At 39.6% G+C, this 26,277-nt stretch overlaps 1 protein-coding gene across 1 annotated transcript; it reads left to right on the forward strand.

The window, feature by feature from the left end:
- Positions 1-26,212, forward strand: LOC143807758 (troponin C, slow skeletal and cardiac muscles-like). The gene is made up of 6 exons (XM_077289665.1): positions 1-127; positions 5,831-5,861; positions 7,673-7,819; positions 7,995-8,109; positions 8,917-9,053; positions 25,628-26,212. Exons 1-6 carry the CDS (start codon positions 104-106, stop codon positions 25,657-25,659), a joined length of 486 nt encoding a protein of 161 aa, XP_077145780.1. The 5' UTR covers positions 1-103; the 3' UTR covers positions 25,660-26,212.
- The last annotated feature ends 65 nt before the right edge of the window (positions 26,213-26,277 follow it).

Consider the following 26,277-nt stretch of genomic DNA (forward strand, 5'->3'; position numbering starts at 1 on the left):
CTTTAAGAGTCAGTGTGTGACCTATATATAAGCTCTGCACCCAATTGTCATTCAGAGTGCACAGTCTCATCTCTGCCGGGCTCTTTACCAAACCTCACTCATCATGGATGATATTTACAAGGCAGCGGTATGTGAGATTATTTCTCATTTTTAAAACAATAATGAACATTTTAATAAAAGCATGAGTTTCTGCTACTAACAAATATTGATACATTGTTAATATTACCATACAGTGCAATTTATTTTAATGTCTATTGTTTATTAGATAAATATTATTTTAACACATATAAAGCTGAGCAGAGTTTGTCATTGCTCGTCATATGTCTATTAACCATGATGTTGCAACATATTTTTCTGCAGTTTTGCATAGGCCTGCAGCTTAACCTGTCACTCTAGGTCATCTCAATGAATTGTCCCATTCAGTATTCAAAGCAGCAGCATGCCAGTTTTAACTTTGCTCCAGCCACGGTAGCATGTACTGTATGAATGCAATCCTGTGAATACTATCAGTACAAGTGGTGTCATAATAATATACTGGTTAAGGCACAGTATTTCTTACAGCAATATCGTATGAATTAACATATTCCCAGTTACAACATGTCATATATTAACCTTGCCCTTGTCTTGTTGCAACTTATCTGATATCATAAGGGTTGTTCATGCACCTTATAAGAAGAAAATGTTAGTTTCTGCATCTTGATATGACTTAATGTGTTATTTATGAGCAGGACGATAAGACACGATAAGCCTTATTAATATAAAAGAAGGGAAGATGTGCTATATCAATGATAATGGAGGGAAGGTCAAGTTTTGGAAGTAAAAGCTCCACATTCAATAATGTCTATGAGGTCGGGTGTATCAATGACATTCTGGAATGGAAATGGTTTCAGTCTTGTGGCTCTTCTATTCTTTAATTCAGCCCTGTATAAAGGCAAATGACAAATAATCTATCACTGTATAATGATGGTGACTGAAAAGCCCATAGATAAACACACAGCTAAAAGCATGCCAGGCATTTAAACAGGGCATTGACCTTCAAATCTGTCCATGGCTGTGACTTACTCAAAGCAAAAGCATGGAGAGCTGCACATATAGATTGTACCTACAAGACAAACTTCTTACATGAAACATTAGCATCTACAAAAGGGAAATTCAGAGTAGGACCTAGCAGACACTTATTTCTGTTTTCAAGTATCTATATCAATAGAAAAGGATATCCATGCCCATAAAAGGTTAAATTACTTAGGGCTTCAAGCCCTTAAAATACACATTCCACATAGTATATACTGTAAAGTGCTGTCAATGCTATTCAACGCTGGGCGGGAGTGTTTTCACTTATACTGTCAAAGAGCAAGTGGCAGGCAGGAGGTCTCCACAATTCACCTTGCATTTGTCCTTTTTAGCTGGATGACAGACACTACATAGACAGGCAAACTCTGCTTCATGGCATTATAGTTTAACCCCTATAAATGCCTTTACTTAAAGGATTATTTATTTGCTGAACATTTATACATAATCCCCCACCTCTGGAACTCAGTTCTATCACAAGAATGGAGCCTAGGACATTGCTGCTGTCGTCAGTGAAGAGGTGCCAAGTGCTGCAGAACTCCTGTATAAATAAATGGAGACAGGTCTGCAAGCAAGACCACCATTACAGATAGCAAGAGATGAGGTATTGTTCTAGAGATCAACGCACACATTGTGGATATGCCATAAATATCTGTACAATATATACAGCAGCAAAATATAACATTATCACAGTCGTTTTACATATATGGTTTATATAACTACGGTTTAAAAGTAAGAATGTTCTATTTTACTGATTTACATATACTATATATATATATATATATATATATATATATATATATATATATATATATATAGCACAGGTATTTCTGGCATATCCACAGTATGTGCACTAATCTCTAGAACAGTACCCTAATCTTTTGCTATCTGTAATGAATATGTGTCCTTGCTTGCAGGCCTTTCTCCATATACCGGTATATATGTTGTTCTGCATATTTTGCAGATCAGTACTGATTGGACAAATTGTGGTTTTACCAGCAGTTGATAAGTTTTTACTATAATGATCAAAAAGGATAAGATGCCCATTTCCACCAAATATACTAGGGAAAGCTGCATTGTGAATTATTAAACGCAGCACAGTCCCATCTGTTCAGGTCAGAATAACAGAATTTTGGTATACACATATGACATTTTAGCAAAGCCGCAAAATAAATTAAAAATAAAACCAATTATTCACCATTGATAAAAAAAACAATGAGTTTAAAAAAAAATACTTATTAATATTTATAACTAATCATGATTTTGGTGATGGATGTTTCAGAGAGATACATTTCATTAAAACTCTAAGCATATGAATATCTCAGCTATGTATAGTAACTAAGCTTGAACAATGGAACAATGAGCTATCATCCACGTGCAGCTGTTTTATCTGAAGTGTCAAGCTTTTGCAGTGATACAGAGTTGGTCATGACTTTTAATAGATTACATTGCATGAAAACATTTTGTATCCTTTGTTTTCTAAACCCAAATCCCAAAGGGATGCTTTTATTTCTATACAGAATTGAGTCCAAAACACTTTAAACTTTATGCCAAAGTACTATTTTTTTGCACAGCTCCATGCAACTTTTGTTTATTGAAGAGCCTTAAAATAGAATGCCTAACTGTCTATGGGGCCATACCATAAATACTTATTCAGAATTTACTTTTTGATTAGACTCCGGTAAGTATGAAAAAATATTTTCCATTTCTCCTAAAGCATTGCTTCTAAACATTAGCACCATATAACCATATGGTGGCACCTGGAGAATTTATTGCTCCAGAGCCATAAGGAGAGCTGTGCACATATGGTATTTGGTATGTGCATGAGGCCCAAGAGTGAACTTTCACTGGTATACAAGTATGATTTCTATATCAACAGCAAATGTGGTACGGTGCATTATTTATTATGATCCTGCATATAATTGCTTAAAGAGTTTAAAGAATATGTAAACATTTCTTACTACTTAGGTACTTGTCATAAATTATAAAAAAAAAAACATATATATGATATTCTAGTGCACGAGTCTCAAACATAAAGCCCGTGGGCCGCATGAGACCCCTGAAGCTGCTTCATGCAGCCTGCAGGTACTGTAGAACCCTTGACGATCATGGCCAGGTCCAAGAGTCCGCTGACAGCGGTGCTTTTTTTTAGCGGATTGTGGGTCCTTTGAGGCACATTCAATGAAATACATTGCCAAGCAGAGACAAGCTCTCTGCACAGAAATAGCAATGCCAGCTGCCGGCCAATAAGATGCTAGCAGCTAACATCAGCATGCAAGCTCGGTATCATTGACATGCACTGGAACATTGATGTTAGCTGTTGGCCTCTGAATGACCGGAGGCTGGCATTACCATTCCTGTGCAGAGAACTTGTCTCTGCTCGGAAAAGAATTTCAATTGAATGTGCGTCGAAGGCCCCATATTCAACTGAAATAAAGCACTGCCATTGGCGGAACCCTGGACTGGGCTGCCATTGTCAAGGGGTCTATTGTGCCTGCAGGCTGCATGTGCACAAAAAAGGATGCTGAGGGAATGGAGGACAGGTGAGAAGAATCTTTTTTTTCTTTTATGCATTTGTGAAAAACGGTACAATATGGAACATTACTACAATACAGTGACCTGGATGAGGACTTTACTACAAGAAGGCAACCTGGATTGAGACATTACTAAATATGAGGGCATAATTTGGGCATTATTACTAGATAATGAGGATAGTCATATTAGTACAAGAAGGGGACCAGTATGGGGCATCATGACAAGAAGGGGATCAGGATAGGGCATTACTACAAGATGTGGACCTGGATGGTGCACTACTACAAGATGAGGATTAGGATGGGGACATTGCTACAATATGGGTACCTTGATAAGGAGATTATGGGAACCAGGATGGGGCAATACTACAAGATGTGGACCAGGATGGTACACTACTACAAGAAGGGAACAAGGATGGAGCATTACTACAAGAAGGGGACCAGGATGGGGCTCTGCTACAAGATATTTGCCATACTTACTATATGGTGCTAACTGTAAGAGAATTTTACTGTATATACACAATTGGGGAAATAAAAATTGTAAAAATGAAAAAAAATAAATAAAGCGTAAAAAAATATTTTGCCACTCAAAATTATGTTTCATATATATAAACTATGGTAAATAAAAAAATGATATTATTGCCACATCCACAACAACCCAAGCTATAAAACTGTACTATAACCCATGCAATGTATGCCATTTTAAAAAATCAAATAAACTTGTCAAAATTGTTCAAAAAAATCAAAAGGTGTATAAAAAAAGAAATCTTATCACTAAAAATGTCACTTTCCTTTGTAAAGAATGCGGCCCTACAGATTTAAATTTTTCCTATAAGCGGCCCGTATACCCTGCCGACCTTGAGACCCCTGTGTTATAGAGTGTGATTTCTTAAGATAAAGATGACAAAAGCATAAATGCTCAAGTGTGTGCAAGTCAATCCGTAAACACATTGGGCCCAATTGTTTTTTATTTCAAAGTCACATTTCATTTTATATCTTTTGGTATTCTCTGAAGTTTTTTGTTCCAAATTCATTAATATGACGCAAACAGTTTATAAATTTTGCGCAAAGTCATATATAGTATTTATTCCCCTTTGTCTTTAACCAATTTTGAGACTCTTTACAGCAAAACGTTAATTAAATGTTAAATAAAATTATGGTGGCATATAATCCTTTAGCTACCCAGGGTTATCTAAAGAACATCCACGACAAATTTTGTAAATTTGTGAAAAATCACAAATGATGAATCAGGAAAAAACATCTAGAAACTCTAACCTTGCCACAGTGACAAAGTAAAAAAATATATAGTCAATAACATATAAAATAGACTTCATAAATAGGCAGACATGAAAAGATGAACAAGAAAAAGGAAACCAAAAACTTGACACAAAACACGCGTAAATGCAATAATGAATCGTGCCTTGTCAGTGACATTTGCTAATATGTCATTCTTTCTATACTACGTTCTGCTTTTTATCATATGTAACTCCAATTAAAATAATGTTAAAATATTGTTGCAAAAGTTATTCTCAAGGATATACTTCTTACTGAACAATTAAGGAGAGAAAGCTGTGTGTTAAGTACCTGTACCTCTATGTCTACATAAGGTAAGGCAAATGTTGAGCTAAATTTGGTTCACGTTTCAGTATGTGGAGCAGATAAAAGGCCTAAGGTTAAATACCATTGTAGCTCAGCTACTTGTAACAATCAAATGTTTTATCTCTCTCTCGCCTAGCCCTGAATGTCTAAGCTAGAAATAGGACACATGCAACAAGGGTTTGGTTACTTTAAACTAGTAATGAACATATGGCTACTTTACTTAGTGTCTGGGTATCCAGGCATCTGAGTTGAAGGCTAGGACAATAAAATCGGTGCCATGCAGCTGATATTTCTTATCTGAAAGTGATGACACATGGGACTCACATTACACTCTCAAATACTATTGTTACTATCAATTATCTCCTAAGCAGCAGCATTAACTCAAATGACAGCTAAAGAAAACATGACTATTTCCCTGCACATTTTATCAATTTACCTTCAAAACAGACCTTCAAGCCTCTGGGGGAGCATTGCTGCTCATAGGCAGAACAGGGAAAGACAGTAAGGTACTGAACGTCATAAGTATGGTGAAATAAAGTGTATTTGGTAATACTCAGTAATGTTACACGTGCAACAGTTGTTTTTATGCTGTAACTTATGGCATGTAACATTATTTGCATTCTTTGTTGTAGGTCGAGCAGCTAACCGAAGAACAAAAAAATGGTAAATTCCTGACATACTAACATGTTATGTGTAAATACATGTGATACATTATAATTAAAATACAAAACAGAGCTTTATAGACATCTGCAAAATGTATTAAATATTAAGATCAGCTGTTCATGGATTTAAGAAAAACATATTTAGACAATCATTAGCGTCATGAGCAAGACTGAATCAAATGATGGACAAAACAATTTTTTGTTTCTATCATAGCAAAAAAATTCAGTTTGTTAGCAATATGGGAGAGCACCTAATGATCAACTCACAGTGTAACAAAATAATCTTTAGTGGATTAGATAGTGCTTAATTACCTTTAAGTTACTGTAATTCATTTATTTTTTTCAGAATTCCTTCTATGTGTTTATATATTTGTACATTGTGAGCCCTCGTTGGCAGGGTCCTCTCTCCTTCTGTACCAAACCTGACTTGTATTGTTTAAAATTAGTGTACTTGTTTTTATTATGTATACCTCTCCTCACGTGTAAAGCACCATGGAATAAATGGCCCTACAGAAAAAAAAAATATATACAGTATATATATATATATATATATATATATATATATATATATATATATATACATATATATACAAGGTGGGCCATTTATATGGGTACACCTAAATAAAATGGGAATGCTTGGTGATATCAACTTCCTGTTTGTGGCACATTAGTATACGGGAGGGGGAAAATCTTTCAAGATGGGTGGTGACTACTGATGAGCGATTATACCTATTACTCGGGTGATCTCCGAGCATTTGTTAGTGTTCGGAGATTAAGTTTTCATCACCGCAGCTGAATGATTTACAGCTATTAGCCAGGATGAGTACATGTGGGGGTTTCCTGGTTGCTAGGGAATCCCCACATGTAATCAAGCTGGCTAATAGCTGTAAATTATTCAGCTGCGGCGATGAAAACTTAATCTCCGAACACTAACAAATACTCGGAAATCACCCGAGCGTGCTCGGGAAATGCAGAGCAATGAGTACACTCGCTCATCACTAGTGGTGACAATGGTGGCCATTTTGAAGTTGGCCAACTTTATTTTTTTCAATAGGAAGAGGGTCATGTGACACATCAAACATATTGAGAATTTCACAAGAAAAACAATGGGGTGCTTGGTTTTAACATAAGTTTATTCTTATTCTTGAGCTATTTACAAGTTCATGACTACTTATAAAATGTGTTCAAAGTGCTGCCCATTGTGTTGGATTGACAATGCAACCCTCTTCTCCCACTCTTGACATGCTGATAGCAACACCGGGGAAGAAATGCTAGCATAGGCTTCCAGTATCCATTGTTTCAGATGCTGCACATCTCATATCTTCACAGCATAGACTATTGCCTTTAGATGACCCCAAAGATAAAAGTCTAAGAGGGTCAGATTGGGAGACCTGGTGGCCATTCAACTGGTCCACAATGACCAACCCACTTTCCAAGAAACTGTTCATATAGGAATGCTGACACCCAAGAGGGTGCACCACCACATGAAGTCGTTATCACCAACCATTCCCATTTTATTTAGGTGTATCCATATCAATGGCCCACCCTGCACATATACATGTATATATACAGTATATATATATTTATATATATATATATATATATATATATATATATATATATGTATATATATATATATATATATATATATATATATATATATATATATATATATATATATATATATATATAAACCCATACTACCACTTGTTTTGGCAACCATATTGCATATTGCATAAGTAAAATAGTTGCGTAAAGTAATTGTGAGTAATTACTATATTAACTAAAATTGCACAAAATTGTATTCCCTAGAATTTAGAGCAGCTTTTGACATTTTTGTACAAGACGCAGAGGATGGATGTATCAGCACAAAAGAACTGGGAAAAGTCATGAGAATGCTTGGTCAGAGTCCCACTCCAGAAGAGCTGCAAGAGATGATAGATGAGGTGGATGAAGATGGTCAGTTTTATACTATATTGAATTATATTTTTTTTTAATATAACTTCGCTTAAGAATAATTTTACTATAAAAAAAAATAAAAGTTACACTGGATGTTGTATGTTTCTTAAAAAGGAGAAAAGTGTATGAGCACTTGTTCTGTCTATGCATTTATTATCATGATTATCTACAATAGGAAGCGGTACTGTAGACTTTGATGAGTTCTTGGTTATGATGGTCCGATGTATGAAAGATGACAGCAAAGGAAAATCAGAAGAGGAATTAGGAGACCTTTTCCGCATGTTTGACAAGTAAGTGATACGATTTGATGAATTAAAATACCATCGTATTGTTTTCTTATATGATAGTACAATGCTAAAGAACTTCCATATTTCATTAACTTTACATGAAAGTTTAGCATGTTATTTTGCTAATGTAATATCCAGTCTTGATTTCTAATGTAAGAGCAGCTTTTTATGTCATTACAAGTACTGCATGAAAGTTAGTTTAGACAACATGTATTTTATAAAACTAGGACTGTAAATGAAAAGGTCCACTGAGTGGGATAGATAGCAGCTGATAATACAGGATATGTTGAGGGTAGGAATAAGCCAGCAAATTTAAATTTAAAAATAAGTAAAATAATATCAATAAAAATATTCGCTAATGTACAAATTGCAAAGTTATCTAAGTTGGAAAAATTATAATTTTTTTTAGCAAATCATTTTTGATTTTGATATTTTCATTAAACAAACATTTGCACCAATGCAATACATCATAAACCCCGCAAAACATGTTTCATCATTACCCTCCCTCCTCCCTTCAGTAGTAATCAACCCTACCTTGGACCGGTGAGCACCTCGTGATTGATGTGAGAACATTACATTCAAGAAATATTAACCTTCAATTTCCCCAAAGATCCCTGCATATCGTTCATCAAATACCAGTCTGCTTGTATGAACGATGCCATTATTAGATTGATCTCCTTTGTACACTTATACTCTATAAACCTTCTCCATTTATTGAAAAAAATTTCTGTTGGTTTCGTCTGGAAAAATTATTTTTATTATTGCAATTATTTTCTAATGCAAAAACTGTTACACAAACTTTCTTTACAGAAATGCTGATGGATACATTGACCTTGAAGAGCTAAAGACCATGTTAGAAGCAACAGGTGAAACCATCACAGAAGATGACATTGAAGAACTTATGAGAGATGGGGATAAAAATAATGATGACCGAATTGATTATGATGGTGAGAATCTAGTTGATTTTGTAGCTTCATGTTTAACAAGCAGTTGTTATTTTAGTGCATTATTGGAATGAATGTAGAATTAATAGTATTCCTTTTTTTTTCAATATCACAAAACCAAAGTGAAACATTGTTACATCTATTGATGTTGAGAAAGTCTACAACTACTGAAAAACTAAAAGATATAGGCTTAACTAAAGGTCACCCAAATACTTCACTTATGTTTCACACAAATTCAAAGTTGGTTAGGCAAAAAAACTTGGTGGGGGGCTCTATGTCATCTTTTTCATCTATACATCAGTTGAACTATTAAGACCACCATATATTGAAAAAGTGGACCATCATGCATGCCTCCAGCTCCACTATCATGTTAATTATAAAACAGTTGAGTTATTGAGTTTCTTACACAAGCAAAAGAGGTAAACAAATCATGGTCAACTTATCACTGTAAAACTAAACCCAGCAACACCTAATATCATATAGTTATCTAGTAAAGCAAGAAACAAGCAGGGTTATCAACAGGCATTGCCATTCCAACTGAAACTAAGTCCAGGTAAATTATTTATTCCAAAGAAAATGTAGTGGGGGCACACTGATATCTCCAAAAATAACAGTGCTAACATGTCTTGCAAAAATATTGCAATATTATTTCAGATCCTATCACCAGTATCACAATTTTTAATGATGGTGTCCATTAAGTCCATAAGGGGCAATTTATAGTGATGAGCGAATATACTTGTTACTCGAGTGACCTCTGAGTATTTTTTAGTGCTCGGAGATTTAGTTTTCCTCACCGCAGCTGAATGATTTACATCTGTTAGCCAGCCTGAGTACATGTGGGGGTTGCCTGGTTGCTAGGTAATCCCCACATGTAATCAAGCTGGCTAACAGATGTAAATCATTCAGCTGCGGTGAGGAAAACTAAATCTCCGAGCACTAAAAAATACTCGGAGGACACCCGAGCATGCTCGGGAAATCTCGAGTAACGAGTATATTTGCTCATCACTAGCAATTTATTGTGCCCTCCCAATAATCAGGCCACATGATATATTAGGACTACAATTTATGTGGTGGAATATTAACAAAGTAAAGCATCTGTAACAGACTGTGTTACATAATGAGAATTTTTCACTTAAAAAGTAGACTGAAAAAAATGGGGGTAGTTTCTTAGGTAACTTTTTTTGGGATTATGTTTTGTTAGAGTAAAAAAATCACAAGTGATCAAAAAAGCAATTGTTTTTATAATAGTTTTTAAGAGCACATACTTTTTTAGAAAAATCATCCAAAAGCTAATAACTTACTAAAATACATATACTAAATATTGCAAAGCTTTTGAGAAATCATATTTCACTCCCCCATTGCTTGTATTTTGGTAGTTCCTCGCCTAGTTTCAGCTTGTCTGTATCGTAAACAGTCCCCACCCTTCTGAGATGATATATGAATAATAAATGAAAAATGATACATCTAATTATGTACAGTTTTCATATTGAAAATTACTTGGACTTGGACAAGTCTCATCCCCATATTACCAAAGTGCATATGCTAAAATCACCACTGAGACCATTGATTTTGGTCACTTTTTTGTACGGAAAATAGCAGAAAGTGTTAATAATCAAGTAGAACAGATTGCAAATATGAAGCACCACACACATATTAGGATTGGTCAAAAGTAGTGTGGCAATAGACACCTAAGTATGGCATGTGACATGCATATTTTTTAGTGTTTTCAAACTGAAAAAACTTTAGTGCATATGTGACACGAGTAAGCATTGAAGAACCTGATGTGTGGTAGTGTGCTTCAGAAATGTCACAATTACTGGTATAAGCAAGGCATAATTTTTGTAGATAATGTTTTATGCAGTGGCATAAGCTTGGTTGTTACTTGTGAACTGGCAAACCTGCACTCTGCTCTGACATTTTCTGCTTCTTCTCAGTGTCTTTCAATGCAACTTTTTTTCTGCTGCAACTCACCCAGAATCAAGCTTCTAGGGCCTACAATTTAGTCTCCAAGCCTCACAAAATCTCCAGACACTCCATAGGGCCTCAGTCACACACTCCTAACTACCTGTTTTACCACTCAGTCCTAATTTCCTGTTTCATCACACACTCCTATTTTCCTGTTTTACCACACACTCCTAACTTCCTGTTTTATGACACACTCTTAATTTCCTGCTTTATCCCGCACTCCTAATTTCCTGTTTTATCACACACTCCTAATTTCCTGTTTATGACACACTCCTAACTTCCTGTTTTACCATAAAATCATAACTTCCTGTTTTATCATATGCTCCTAACTTCCTGTTTTATCACATACTCCTAACTTTCTGTTTTACCAAACACTCCTAACTTCCAGTTTTGCCACATGCTCTTAACTTCCTGTTTTATCACATACTCCTCATTTCCTGTTTTACCACATACTCCTAATTTTCTTTTTTATCACACACTTCTAAAGCCAATCTGTCACATATTCTTAAAGGGAATCTCTCAGAAGGTGTTTGCCTTCAAATCTGAGAGCAGCAGAACATGGAGGCAGAGTCCCTGATTCCAGTGATATGTCACCTACTTAGGTGTTTCTTGTAGATTTAATCACATTAGTTTTATTAACAGGAGATTAAAACTAGGATAGTAGTCAGGGCCGTACTTGCCACTAGGCACTTGAGGGCATGTGCCTAAGGCACCAGGATGCGGGGGGCGGCACCTGTGCAAGTTTTTTTGCTTAAGTCTGGGGTCGGCCGCCCGCCCATCCACACACCTCCCCACCTTCTTGAAGACATCATACTCACTCTCCTCCAGTGATGCCTGCAATTCCGATGGTCTCAGCGCCAGCAGCTCTTCTTATGCACAGCGGTCACGTGATACCGCTCATTAAGGTGATAAATATGGATGCGACTCCACTCCCATAGGCGTGGAGTGCATATTCATCACTTTAATGAGCAGTACCATGTGACCGCTCAACACTGAAAGGAGGTGCAGGCCCCGGGACGAAGCAGAAACATGCCTGAACAGTCACTTCAGAGACCCGTAAGACACAGCTGTACACGGCAGTGGAACGGTGACAGGTGAATATCGCAAGTGCCAGGGGCCTGAGCCAGCGATGACTCCAACAGCTGGCCCCCATAGCGTGCCGGTGTCCCCGCCTGCTCAGGACGCCAGCACCTGGCCAGGTGAGTATGTCATTTTTTTTTTAATCGCAGCAGCAGCATCATATGGGGCATATTATTGTATGGAGCATCTTTTGGGGCCATAAACCTTTATGCAGCAGCATATGGTTCATATTATTCTATGGAGCATCTTATGGGGCCATCAACCTTTAAGGAGCAGCATATGGGGCATATTATGCTATGGAGCATCTTATGGGGCCATTATTAACCTTTGTGAAGCATTATATAGGGCATATTACTCTATGGAGCATCTTATGGGGCCATCAACCTTTATGGAGCAGCATATGGAGTATTTTATTCTATGGAACATCTTGTGGGGACATTAACTTTTATGGAGCATTACATGGGGCATATTATTCTATGGAGCATCTTATCGGGCCATCATTAACCTTTTATGCAGCATTATATGGGGCATATTTTAATATGGGGCATCTTATGGGGTCATTATTAACCTTTATGCAGCATTATATGGGGCATATTTTTTGTATGGAGCATCTTATGGGGCTCCTGATTCAATATGAATATTGAAAAACACTCAACCTACTTATGTCTCAGTTAATTTTACTTTTATTGGTATCTATTTTTATTTTTGAAATTTACCAGTAGCTGCTGCATTTCCCACCCTAGGCTTATACTTGAGTCAATAAATTTTCCCAGTTTTTTTGTGGCAAAATTAGGGGTCTCGGCTTATACTCAGATCGGCTTATATTCGAGTATATACGGTAATTCTCATGTTTTTATTTATGTTAGGAGCCTTAAAGAAAATGTCCAGGTTTGTAATGAGTCAGCAGTCCTTCTTTGTGACTGCACACTTCTGAATTCTCACAGTATGCACTGCACGCTGTCAGTATTCCTTCTTGCTGGGGATTTACATTAACCCCTTCCCGACCTTTGACGCCACGTAGGCGTCATGAAAACCCGTGCCAATCCGACCCATGACGCCTATGTGGCGTCATGGAATGATCGCATCCCTGCAGAGCGGGTGAAAGGGTTAACTCCGATTTCACCCGATCTGCAGGGACAGGGGGAGTGGTACTTCAGCCCAGGGGGGGTGGCTTCACCCCCCTGTGGCTACGATCGCTCTGATTGGCTGTTGAAAGTGAAACTGCCAATCAGAGCGATTTGTAATATTTCACCTATAAAAATGGTGAAATATTACAATCCAGCCATGGCCGATGCTGCAATAGCATCTGCCATGGCTGGAGACCAAATCTGACCCCCCCACTGCCACCGATCGCCCCCCAGTTGTCCTTTCTGCCCTGTCCTCCTCTCCGCTCCCCTCCGTCCTCCTGTCGGCTCCCCCGTCCTCCTGCCCGCTCCCCCCATACTCCGATGGCTCCCCCCGTCCTCCAATCCACCCCCCATACTCAGATCTCCCCCCCCTCATACTTACCGGGCCTCCCGATGCCCGTCCATCTTCTTCATGGGCGCCGCCATCTTCCAAAATGGCGGGCGCATGCGCAGTACGCCCGCCGAATCTGCCGGCCGGCAGATGAGTTCCAGGTATATTTTGATCACTGTAATATAACCTATCACAGTGATCAAAATAAAAAAAATAGTAAATGACCCCCCCTTTATCACCCCCATAGGTAGGGACAATAATAAAATAAAGAAAATATTTTTTTTTCTTTTTTCACTAGGGTTAGGGTTAGAACTAGGGTTAAAACTAGGGGTAGGGTTAGGGTTAGGGGTAGGGTTAGGGTTATGGCATGTGCACACAGTGCGGATTTGACCGCGGATCCGCAGCGGATTGGCCGCGGATCCGTAGCGGATTGGCCGCGGATGCGCAGCGGATAGGCCGCGGATCCGCAGCGGATTGGCCTCTGCAAATTCGTAGCAGTTTTCCATCAGGTTTACAGTACATGTAAACCTATGGAAAACCAAATCCGCTGTGCCCATGGTGCGGAAAATTCAGTGCGGAAACACTGCATTGTATTTTCCGCAGCATGTCATTTCTTTGTGAGGATTCCGCAGCGTTTTACACCTGTTCCTCAATAGGAATCCGCAGGTGAAATCCGCACAAAAAAACACTGGAAATCCGCTGTAAGTCCGCAGGTAAAACGCAGTGCCTTTTACCTGCAGATTTTTCAAAAATCATGCAGAAAAATCTCACACGAAGCCGCAACGTGGGCACATAGCCTTAGGGTTAGGGTTGGAATTAGATTTAGGGTTGGAATTAGGGCTAGGGTTGGAAATAGGGTTAAGATTAGGCTTGTGGTTAGGGTTAAGGATAGAGTTAGGGGTGTGTTGGGGTTACAGTTGTGGTTACGGTTGGGATTAAGGTTAAGGTTGGGATTAGGGTTAGGAATAGGGTTACGGGTGTGTTGGGGTTAGGGTTGTGGTTAGGGGTGTGTTGGGGTTAGGGTTGTAATTAGGGTTATGGCTACAGTTGGGATTAGGGTTAGGGGTGTGTTGGGGTTAGTGATGAAGTTAGAATTGAGGGGTTTCCACTGTTTAGGCACATCAGGGGTCTCCAAACGCAACATGGCGCCACCATTGATTCCAGCCAATCTTGCGTTCAAAAAGTCAAATGGTGCTCCCTCCCTTCCAAGCCCCGACGTGCGCCCAAACAGTGGTTTATCCCCACATATGGGGTACCAGCGTACTCAGGACAAACTGGGCAACAAATATTGGGGTCCAATTTCTCCTGTTACCCTTGCATAAATAAAAAATTACTTGCTAAAACATAATTTTTGAGGAAAGAACAATTATTTTTTTATTTTCACGGCTCTGCGTTATAAACTTCTGTGAAGCACTTGGGGGTTGAAAGTGCTCACCACACATCTAGAAAAGTTCCTTGGGGGGGTCTAGTTTCCAAAATGGGGTCACTTGTGGGGTGTTTCTACTGTTTAGGCACATCAGGGGCTGTGCAAATGCAACGTGACGCCCGCAGACCATTCCATCAAAGTCTGCATTTCAAATGTCACTACTTCCCTTCCGAGCCATGACGTGCGCACAAACAGTGGTTTACCCTCACATATGGGGTATCAGCGTACTCACAACAAACTGGGCAACAAATATTGGGGTCCAATTTCTCCTGTTACCCTTGTGAAAATAAAAAATTGCTTGCTAAAACATCTTTTTTGAGGAAAGAAAAATGATTTTTTATTTTCATGGCTCTGCGTTGTAAACTTCTGTGAAGCACTTGGGGCTTAAATGTGCTCACCACACATCTAGATAAGTTCCTTGGGGGGTCTAGTTTCCAAAATGGGGTCACTTGTGGGGAGTTCCTACTGTTTAGGCACATCAGGGGCTCTGCAACCGCAACCTGACGCCTGCAGAGCATTAAATCAAAGTCTGCATTTCAAAATGTCACTACTTCCTTTCTGAACCCCGACGTGTGCCAAAACAGTGGTTTACCCCCACATATGGGGTATCAGCGTACTCAGGAAAAACTGGACAACAAATTTTGGGGTCCAATTTCTCCAGTTACCCTTGGAAAAATAAAAAATTGTGGGCTAAAAAATCATTTTTGAGAAAAGAAAAATTATTTTTTATTTTCATGGCTCTGCGTTATAAACTTCTGTGAAGCACTTGGGGGTTCAAAGTGCTCACCACACATCTAGATTAGTTCCTTGGGAGGTCTAGTTTCCAAAATGGGGTCACTTGTGGGGGAGCTCCAATGTTTAGGCACACAGGGGCTCTCCAAACGCGACATGGTGTCCGCTAATGATTGGAGCTAATTTTCCATTCAAAAAGCCAAATGGCGTGCCTTCCCTTCCGAGCCCTGCCGTGCGCCCAAACAGTGGTTTACCCCCACATATGGGGTATCATCGTACTCAGGACAAACTGGACAACAACATTTGGGGTCCAATTTCTCCTATTACCCTTGGGAAAATAAAAAATTCCGGGCTAAAAATCATTTTTGAAGAAAGAAAAATTATTTTTTATTTTCACGGCTCTGCGTTATAAACTTCTGTGAAGCACCTGGGAGTTTTAAGTGCTCACTATGCATCTAGATAAGTTCCTTCGGGGCAAAACCAAAAAGAACAATGAAGCACCAAGAGAACCAAAATCATAGAAAGTCTTTATTATTAAAAGAGAAATAACAAATATTGATAAAAACACAGGAAAAGACAGGAACACATCACAGAAAGGGTGGCAAGGTGGACACCATTAGGCAAACAAATGTCAGTGAGCAGATGTTAATAACCATGAGCAAGCATACACAAGTAACCATGGGCAAGTCAAGACTAAAGTGTATATCTATAAATCATTACACCGTGTACTAAGTAAGATATGCCCACAAGTCATAGGCAAAAAAGATGCCAATAAGTAGAAAAAGTGCGCAGCCATGATAAAGAAGGGGGAAGTAATAACTCAGTTTACCTGTAGTGCCACGATGCCACCCACCCCAACGCGCGTTTCGGCGCCGTGCCTTCTTCCGGGGGTATGGCATCATGGGAGAGATGTGCTTTTTATAGTACGAGTGGCCAATCAGAAAGTGAACCCAGCGCCGTATATCGGCGCATGCGCAGTCGGATCGCAACCTGCAGCCGGAACAACACCAGCGACGTCAAGGCCAAGAAGCGGAAGCGCCGCCAGTCCCCGCCCACGCAGGTGACGTGAGCGGAGAAGGCGACGCGAACCACAACAGAGCCCAGGAGACGCCGCCAGAGTTGCCCAGCAACGGGGCGCCGGCGCGCATGCGCGCAGGAACTGGTGAGTGGTCACGAAAAAGCGTCTAATCAATCAATTAAAAGAAGAAAAGGAAGGTATGGGCAGACACCGGTCCAGGGCAACAAAAGTATCCACTCAAAACGAGTGTTATAACATCACATACAGGTACAGTGAGACTACAAAGCAATACAGAGTGTAGTGGTATAAAATGTATATAAAAAATCAAATAATTGGGAGGTGAATGGAAAATAATAAAAGAAAAAGAATGCATATGAATATATGTGCAACACTCAATATACAGCAGTATACAGAAAAGAAATCAATCATGAATAAATGAACAGACGTCCAGAGTGCAAAGTGCAATATATATGCAACAAGGATATCTATGAATAAACAAACAAAGTGCAAAGTGCTCTGCATAAATAGATATATATTAAATAGTACAGTACATAAGAATTACAACAGGATAAAATACAAATTACTATAAATACAGTGCATGAAGCATGAGTGTAACCATTGAGATAGTGTGCACAAATAGATAGTGCCATAACTAAGTGCATATACAAATATAATACAAATGTACTGCTAAGTACCTGAAGAAAAACATGTATGAATAAAAATACAAACAGATATGAATGGAGGACATAAAACCACTAAAATGGGGGACGCTGGTAGCAAAATAATGTCCTGCCCGGATCCAACCGAAGGTGCAGATATTCCAACATACCGTATAGTAGAAAAAAACGGAATAGGGCAATAGGCCCAGCCTGTAAAGAGCAATAAAAAATTAAAAACAATGAAAAGACGACAGCATGTTAAAAAGCAAACAATACAAAGAATGCCAATTTAAAAGTGCAACAAAAAAGATGATCAAAGGAAGGGGGCGAAGCTCAGAGTTTCATTGAGACCACGGGGATGTAGCGTTTTGAGTCTCCATATCCACCGTGATTCTCTCTGTGCCAGATGGCGGCTCAAATTTCCACCACGTAAACTAACAATTAGATGGTCTATTCCCTTAATTCTAAAGCCAGAGGGATCACATGAGTGATGCAACTTAAAGTGCCTAGGAATAGTTTTAAGACACTCCACATTTTTCTCTTTAGAGGCTGCCAGAATGTCACAAATATGTTCACGTACTCTGACCTTGAGAGTACGTGTCGTGAGCCCAATGTATATCTTGCCACATGGGCAGGTCCCATGATATACTACCATAGTTGTCATACAATTGATGGAATGAGTGATAGCAAACTCACATCCATCAGAAGAAAGAAAATGGGTAGCAGAATCAATATTAGGGCAGGCAATACATTTCCCACAGGGTCTACAACCCCACGGAGGACGATGCAAGTTAGTACCACTAGAGAAAATTGGAGAGGGAGATACTGGTGGAAAATAAGACCTAACTAAGTGGTCACCAAGATTCCTGGATCTGCGTGCTGTAACCGAAGGATGTGGAGGCAAGTATTGTTTTAATACGGGATCAGCACGCAAAATCGGCCAATGTTTGGCCACGATGTCAGACATTTGATTCCACCTAGAGTGGTATTGTGTAATAAGTCTGACCTGATTCATACTCTTACTTGGCTTAGAAGAATAGAGGAGATGATGACGATCAGAACGCTTCGCCCTATTGTAGGCCCTCTTGATACTCCTTCTGCTGTATCCACGATCCAAGAAACGGTTCTTCAAATCCTCAGCTTGAATTTCAAAAATTTCATTATTGGCACATATCCTTTTAAGTCGGAGGAATTGGCCCGTGGGAACCGCACCAATCACATGGGGTGGGTGGGAGGATGAAGCGTGTAAGACGGCATTCACCGCCGTTTCCTTACGGAAAACACTGGTCAAAAGTAGCCCATCCACACCCCTCTCCACCAGGACATCTAGAAAATCAATTTGAGAAAAATCATATTTGTAAGTAATATGTATATTCAATTGGTTCTTGTTCAAATCCTGTATAAAAGTCTGTAACTCACAAGGTGTACCCCGCCAGATCAAGAAAATGTCATCAATGTAGCGGGCCCAAAAAATGACCCGCTCCATTGACGACCCAAGATCTGACGAGAAGAGGTCCCTCTCCCACAGCCCCAGGAACAGGTTGGCGTTGTGCCTCAGTAAGGTATAGTTTGGTAGGCCAAACCACAATGTTCCCCCCCTTGTCAGCCGGCTTAATAACCACGTCCTTCAATTTTTTTAATCTTTTTAAAGATTGCAATTCACTGAAAGATAAATTGAGTTGAGTCCTTGTATACTAATATTCGCCACCAGGATGGTTTGAGGGCTGTCTCGCACTTCCTTTCCATGACCAGCCTCTCCCCCAGTGACACTGATTTTTTGGTTCTTTTGTTGAAATTTCTGCTTACACACAATTTCTTTCTTTTTAATGGGTCCTTCTACCTGCAGCTCCAGGGAACAGCAATGGGCGCGGCCTGTGCGCCATCTTACGCCAACCTGTTCCTGGGGCTGTGGGAGAGGGACCTCTTCTCGTCAGATCTTGGGTCGTCAATGGAGCGGGTCATTTTTTGGGCCCGCTACATTGATGACATTTTCTTGATCTGGCGGGGTACACCTTGTGAGTTACAGACTTTTATACAGGATTTGAACAAGAACCAATTGAATATACATATTACTTACAAATATGATTTTTCTCAAATTGATTTTCTAGATGTCCTGGTGGAGAGGGGTGTGGATGGGCTACTTTTGACCAGTGTTTTCCGTAAGGAAACGGCGGTGAATGCCGTCTTACACGCTTCATCCTCCCACCCACCCCATGTGATTGGTGCGGTTCCCACGGGCCAATTCCTCCGACTTAAAAGGATATGTGCCAATAATGAAATTTTTGAAATTCAAGCTGAGGATTTGAAGAACCGTTTCTTGGATCGTGGATACAGCAGAAGGAGTATCAAGAGGGCCTACAATAGGGCGAAGCGTTCTGATCGTCATCATCTCCTCTATTCTTCTAAGCCAAGTAAGAGTATGAATCAGGTCAGACTTATTACACAATACCACTCTAGGTGGAATCAAATGTCTGACATCGTGGCCAAACATTGGCCGATTTTGCGTGCTGATCCCGTATTAAAACAATACTTGCCTCCACATCCTTCGGTTACAGCACGCAGATCCAGGAATCTTGGTGACCACTTAGTTAGGTCTTATTTTCCACCAGTATCTCCCTCTCCAATTTTCTCTAGTGGTACTAACTTGCATCGTCCTCCGTGGGGTTGTAGACCCTGTGGGAAATGTATTGCCTGCCCTAATATTGATTCTGCTACCCATTTTCTTTCTTCTGATGGATGTGAGTTTGCTATCACTCATTCCATCAATTGTATGACAACTATGGTAGTATATCATGGGACCTGCCCATGTGGCAAGATATACATTGGGCTCACGACACGTACTCTCAAGGTCAGAGTACGTGAACATATTTGTGACATTCTGGCAGCCTCTAAAGAGAAAAATGTGGAGTGTCTTAAAACTATTCCTAGGCACTTTAAGTTGCATCACTCATGTGATCCCTCTGGCTTTAGAATTAAGGGAATAGACCATCTAATTGTTAGTTTACGTGGTGGAAATTTGAGCCGCCATCTGGCACAGAGAGAATCACGGTGGATATGGAGACTCAAAACGCTACATCCCCGTGGTCTCAATGAAACTCTGAGCTTCGCCCCCTTCCTTTGATCATCTTTTTTGTTGCACTTTTAAATTGGCATTCTTTGTATTGTTTGCTTTTTAACATGCTGTCGTCTTTTCATTGTTTTTAATTTTTTATTGCTCTTTACAGGCTGGGCCTATTGCCCTATTCCGTTTTTTTCTACTATACGGTATGTTGGAATATCTGCACCTTCGGTTGGATCCGGGCAGGACATTATTTTGCTACCAGCGTCCCCCATTTTAGTGGTTTTATGTCCTCCATTCATATCTGTTTGTATTTTTATTCATACATGTTTTTCTTCAGGTACTTAGCAGTACATTTGTATTATATTTGTATATGCACTTAGTTATGGCACTATCTATTTGTGCACACTATCTCAATGGTTACACTCATGCTTCATGCACTGTATTTATAGTAATTTGTATTTTATCCTGTTGTAATTCTTATGTACTGTACTATTTAATATATATCTATTTATGCAGAGCACTTTGCACTTTGTTTGTTTATTCATAGATATCCTTGTTGCATATATATTGCACTTTGCACTCTGGACGTCTGTTCATTTATTCATGATTGATTTCTTTTCTGTATACTGCTGTATATTGAGTGTTGCACATATATTCATATGCATTCTTTTTCTTTTATTATTTTCCATTCACCTCCCAATTATTTGATTTTTTATATACATTTTATACCACTACACTCTGTATTGCTTTGTAGTCTCACTGTACCTGTATGTGATGTTATAACACTCGTTTTGAGTGGATACTTTTGTTGCCCTGGACCGGTGTCTGCCCATACCTTCCTTTTCTTCTTTTAATTGATTGATTAGACGCTTTTTCGTGACCACTCACCAGTTCCTGCGCGCATGCGCGCCGGCGCCCCGTTGCTGGGCAACTCTGGCGGCGTCTCCTGGGCTCTGTTGTGGTTCGCGTCGCCTTCTCCGCTCACGTCACCTGCGTGGGCGGGGACTGGCGGCGCTTCCGCTTCTTGGCCTTGACGTCGCTGGTGTTGTTCCGGCTGCAGGTTGCGATCCGACTGCGCATGCGCCGATATACGGCGCTGGGTTCACTTTCTGATTGGCCACTCGTACTATAAAAAGCACATCTCTCCCATGATGCCATACCCCCGGAAGAAGGCACGGCGCCGAAACGCGCGTTGGGGTGGGTGGCATCGTGGCACTACAGGTAAACTGAGTTATTACTTCCCCCTTCTTTATCATGGCTGCGCACTTTTTCTACTTATTGGCATCTTTTTTGCCTATGACTTGTGGGCATATCTTACTTAGTACACGGTGTAATGATTTATAGATATACACTTTAGTCTTGACTTGCCCATGGTTACTTGTGTATGCTTGCTCATGGTTATTAACATCTGCTCACTGACATTTGTTTGCCTAATGGTGTCCACCTTGCCACCCTTTCTGTGATGTGTTCCTGTCTTTTCCTGTGTTTTTATCAATATTTGTTATTTCTCTTTTAATAATAAAGACTTTCTATGATTTTGGTTCTCTTGGTGCTTCATTGTTCTTTTTGGTTTTGCTCATGTTAGATGCACCGAACCTTTACTTATCCTGGCACTCCTATAACATATTGCTGTGGGTGTATTGTGGTTTGGAAACTTATGATTTAAGTTCCTTCGGGGGTCTAGTTTCCAAAATGGGGTCACTTGTAGGGGAGTTCGAATGTTTAGGCACACAAGGGCTCTCCAAACGCGACATGGTGTCCGCTAACGATTGGAGCAAATTTTCCATTCAAAAATTCAAATGGCGCGCCTCCCCTTCCGAGCCTTGCCGTGCACCCAAACAGTGGTTTACCCCCACATATGAGGTATCGGCATACTAAGGAGAAATTGCCCAACAAATTTTAGGATCCATTTTATCCTGTTGCCCATGTGAAAATTAAAAAATTGAGGCTAAAAGAAATTTTGTGTGAAAAAAAGTACTTTTTCATTTTTACGGATCAATTTGTGAAGCACCTGAGGGTTTAAAGTGCTCATTATGCTTCTAGATAAGTTCCTTGGGGGGTCTAGTTTCCAAAATGGGGTCAATTGTGTGGGAGCTCCAATGTTTAGGCACACAGGGGCTCTCCAAACGTGACATGGTGTCCGCTAGCGATGGAGATAATTTTTCATTCAAAAAGTCAAATGGCGCTCCTTCCCTTCCGAGCCTTACCATGTGCCCAAACAGTGGTTTACCCCCACATATGAGGTATCGGTGTACTCAGGAGAAATTGTCCAACAAATTTTACGATCCATTTGATCCTGTTGCCCATGTGAAAATGAAAAAATTGAGGCTAAAATAATTTTTTTGTGAAAAAAAAGTACTTTTTCATTTTTACGAATCAATTTGTGAAGCACCTGGGGGTTTAAAGTGCTCACTATGCTTCTAGATAAGTTCCTTGGGGGGTCTAGTTTCCAAAATGGGGTCACTTGTGGGGGAGCTCCAATGTTTAGGCACACGGGGGCTCTCCAAACATGACATGGTGTCCGCTACAGATTGGAGCCAATTTTTCATTCAAAAAGTCAAATGGCGCTCTTTCCCTTCTGAGCCCTGCCGTGCGCCCAAACAGTAGTTTACCCCCACATATGAGGTATCAGCGTACTCAGGACAAATTGTACAACAAGGTTCGTGGTCCAGTTTCTCCTTTTACCCTTGGGAAAATAAAAAAATTGTTGCTAAAAGATCATTTTTGTGACTAAAAAGTTAAATGTTCATTTTTTACTTCCATGTTGCTTCTGCTGCTGTGAAACACCTGAAGGGTTAATAAACTTCTTGAATGTGGTTTTGAGCACCTTGAGGGGTGCAGTTTTTAGAATGGTGTCACTTTTGGGTATTTTCAGCCATATAGAACCCTCAAAATGACTTCAAATGTGAGGTGGTCCCTAAAAAAAATGGTTTTGTAAATTTTGTTGTAAAAATGAGAAATCACTGGTCAAATTTTAACCCTTATAACTTCCTAGCAAAAAAAAATTTGTTTCCAAAATTGTGCTGATGTAAAGTAGACATGTGGGAAATGTTATTTATTAACTATTTTGTGTCACATAACTCTCTGGTTTAACAGAATAAAAATTAAAAATGTGAAAATTGCGAAATTTTCAAAATTTTCGCCAAATTTCCATTTTTTTCACAAATAAACGCAGAAATTATCGACCTAAATTTACCACTAACATGAAGCCCAATATGTCACGATCAAACAATCTCAGAATCGCTAGGATCCGTTGAAGCGTTCCTGAGTTTTTACCTCATAAAGGGACACTGGTCAGAATTGCAAAAAACTGCAAGGTCATTAAGGCCAAAATAGGCTGGGTCATGAAGGGGTTAATGCTGTCACATGCTGACTAGACATGTGTGGCCTCACTCAATGAAAGTGAACTGAGTGAGGCCGGGCAGGTCTAGTCAGAATGTGGTCAGAAGTATACAAATCGCATGCTCATGTTGACATGACTGTCCACTAGCAAGGGAGAATCCTAAAAGTGTACAGTGCATTAGTTGTGAGAATTCAGAAGCTGCGATGTCAGGATTCAGCTCTGCAGATTCCAGTAGTCATCACATGGACACGTCACTCATATGCGATTTTCATACTTGTGGTTTTGGGACAACATGCTTCTCTTCTGCTTCTCTTAGTTTTTCACTGAACATTGAGTGCATTAGGGAGAGGAGCTTGTGGGTACATGACTAAGTGTGCAAATCGCATATGTCCTTGGAAAGGTGGGGCGCCAAAATGAATTCTTGCTTCGGGTGCCAGAAAACCTAGATACACCTCTGCCGGTATGCTACTGCGAGCGGTGATTACGAGGTCCAGTGGAGGGAGGTCTGTGAGCAGTGCAGCACAGGCAGTGAGGCAGGGACTGAGGGTGTGCACAGAGAGAGAATGGAGACCCGGAGACTGCCCGTCCCTGTCTACGCCATAGCCTGCAGCTCCCATTATCATAGGAATATGTCAGTTAATAAATTGTTTTTCTAAAGCTTTATAGTGTAGTTTTAGGTCAGAGAGGGATGGTTAGGGATGAGCTAGCAAGGAGCACGGACAGGTAGTGATGGCTACTTGCGGACATGTGCGGCACTTGCGGTTTTGCACTTGCAGTGAGACAAAAAAACACTGCTAGCAGCTTTTTTTACCATTGCTGCAAGTACTGCATTTGCCGGATCGCAACAAAACAGCAAGTGCCGCACATGTCCGCAATTTCCATAGGGAATGAATGAGGCGAAACGCAGTGTTGCCGTAAGTGATCCGTTACCTGGCAGATGCGAAAAACTGCCGGATCTGCTGCAAAAGGCTACTTTCACATTAGCGATTTTTGCCAAAGTCACTGCCGATAGTGTCATACTCACCAATGGGAGAGGCAGCACTAAAAGTGCCTAGGGCAGCAGAAGCTCTAAATATGGCCCTGGTAGTAGTAAACCTACTGTCATGTAGTCCTCTGTACTTATGATCCCTTGATCCCTATGATGACTTATTATAATCCCACCCCCACTACTGATTGGCAGCTTTCAAAATGACAGCAAGCAGCCCAGTTAGTGACACATCACTGAAACCAGGGTCTCTGTCACTATGTCATGCTGCTCTCAGATCATGTAGATTCCCTTTAGTTATGAGAAAAACAGCACTATGGTAGTTTGAACAGTTTGAATTTTTCAAGACAGCACAATATATCAAATTTCAGATTCCAACTGCTGTATCCAACAACATGCTATCTATCATAACAATACCATAACTTTACTGATGAATGCAAGGCCGTATTGTACAAGATACAAGTCAAGTTAGTACATTTGTTTTTTATTTTTTTTCATAATTCCATGCTTCCAAAATCAACTAAGTTGCTAAGCAACTGATTTGTTCCATTATATTTGTAAGATGCTTTGATTCACATCAGCTATGTACCAGAAAAGGACAAAAAGGCAAAGTTTAAAAAAGATTGAGTGTGGGTGCACATTACTTACCAGAAACACAAATACAAAAAGTATCTTTTTATTCAATTTTCCTGCTATGAATACACATACTGTAAGCAAACACAAATAATGTCATGTTCCGACCCACAAGATTTCTTAGCAATTAGTGGATCAGAGCATTTTGTTTACAGCAGATTTGTTTCCTTCATTCATTTCACTTGTGCTTATAACATTTTATTGTTCTGTTTTACAGAATTCCTGGAATTTATGAAAGGAGTGGAATAAACTGAAGAGAGGGTTTCACCAATTAAATAGTTATTTTCCTTAACAGATAATTTAATAAAACTATAAATATTGACAAATGTTCTTCATTAAAGTATCAGTGACCTTTAATTGAGGTTTGTCATTAGCCATAAAATATTTTGTTAGTTTCTCCTTAGCACGACACTGGCTTTTCTTCTGTAGGACTATATTGACATACTTCAGTTTTTACATGCAAAATTAATAGGATCAAGTGACTCATGTACATAATGTTAGTAGTGCTGTGTGATGTATGGATTCACAATGTACGTCCCATATATAATAGCCATATTACTAATATACTATCCACAAAAGTACGTAGAAAACCAGGGACACAAATGTTGCAGCTCAAGACAAGGATTAAGTGTTTCTTTTTTCCCCTCTAACATTTAGGAGCCACTTCTGGTATTAGAAGAATATACAGAGTAGAAACTAAGGAGCAAATTACAATTTTAAATGGCTTTTAGCAAATCACACAAGTGAACCAAAATGATTAAAAATATCTCCACCCCCCACTCCCACCCCCAAAAAATAAAATTCTATAGCATTTGGAGGTGATTTATAATTGCCATGTAGACTACCAATGGTCACACACCTAAAAAT

This window comes from Ranitomeya variabilis, chromosome 2 (genome assembly GCF_051348905.1).
Source record: "Ranitomeya variabilis isolate aRanVar5 chromosome 2, aRanVar5.hap1, whole genome shotgun sequence".
NCBI classification, from domain to species: domain Eukaryota; kingdom Metazoa; phylum Chordata; class Amphibia; order Anura; family Dendrobatidae; genus Ranitomeya; species Ranitomeya variabilis.

Coding starts and splice junctions, on each gene's coding strand:
- LOC143807758 (XM_077289665.1), top strand. CDS start 104: ATGGATGATATTTACAAGGCAGCG. Junction 128..5,830: donor ATGATATTTACAAGGCAGCG/GTATGTGAGATT, acceptor TCTTTGTTGTAG/GTCGAGCAGCTAACCGAAGA. Junction 7,820..7,994: donor AGATGAGGTGGATGAAGATG/GTCAGTTTTATA, acceptor TATCTACAATAG/GAAGCGGTACTGTAGACTTT.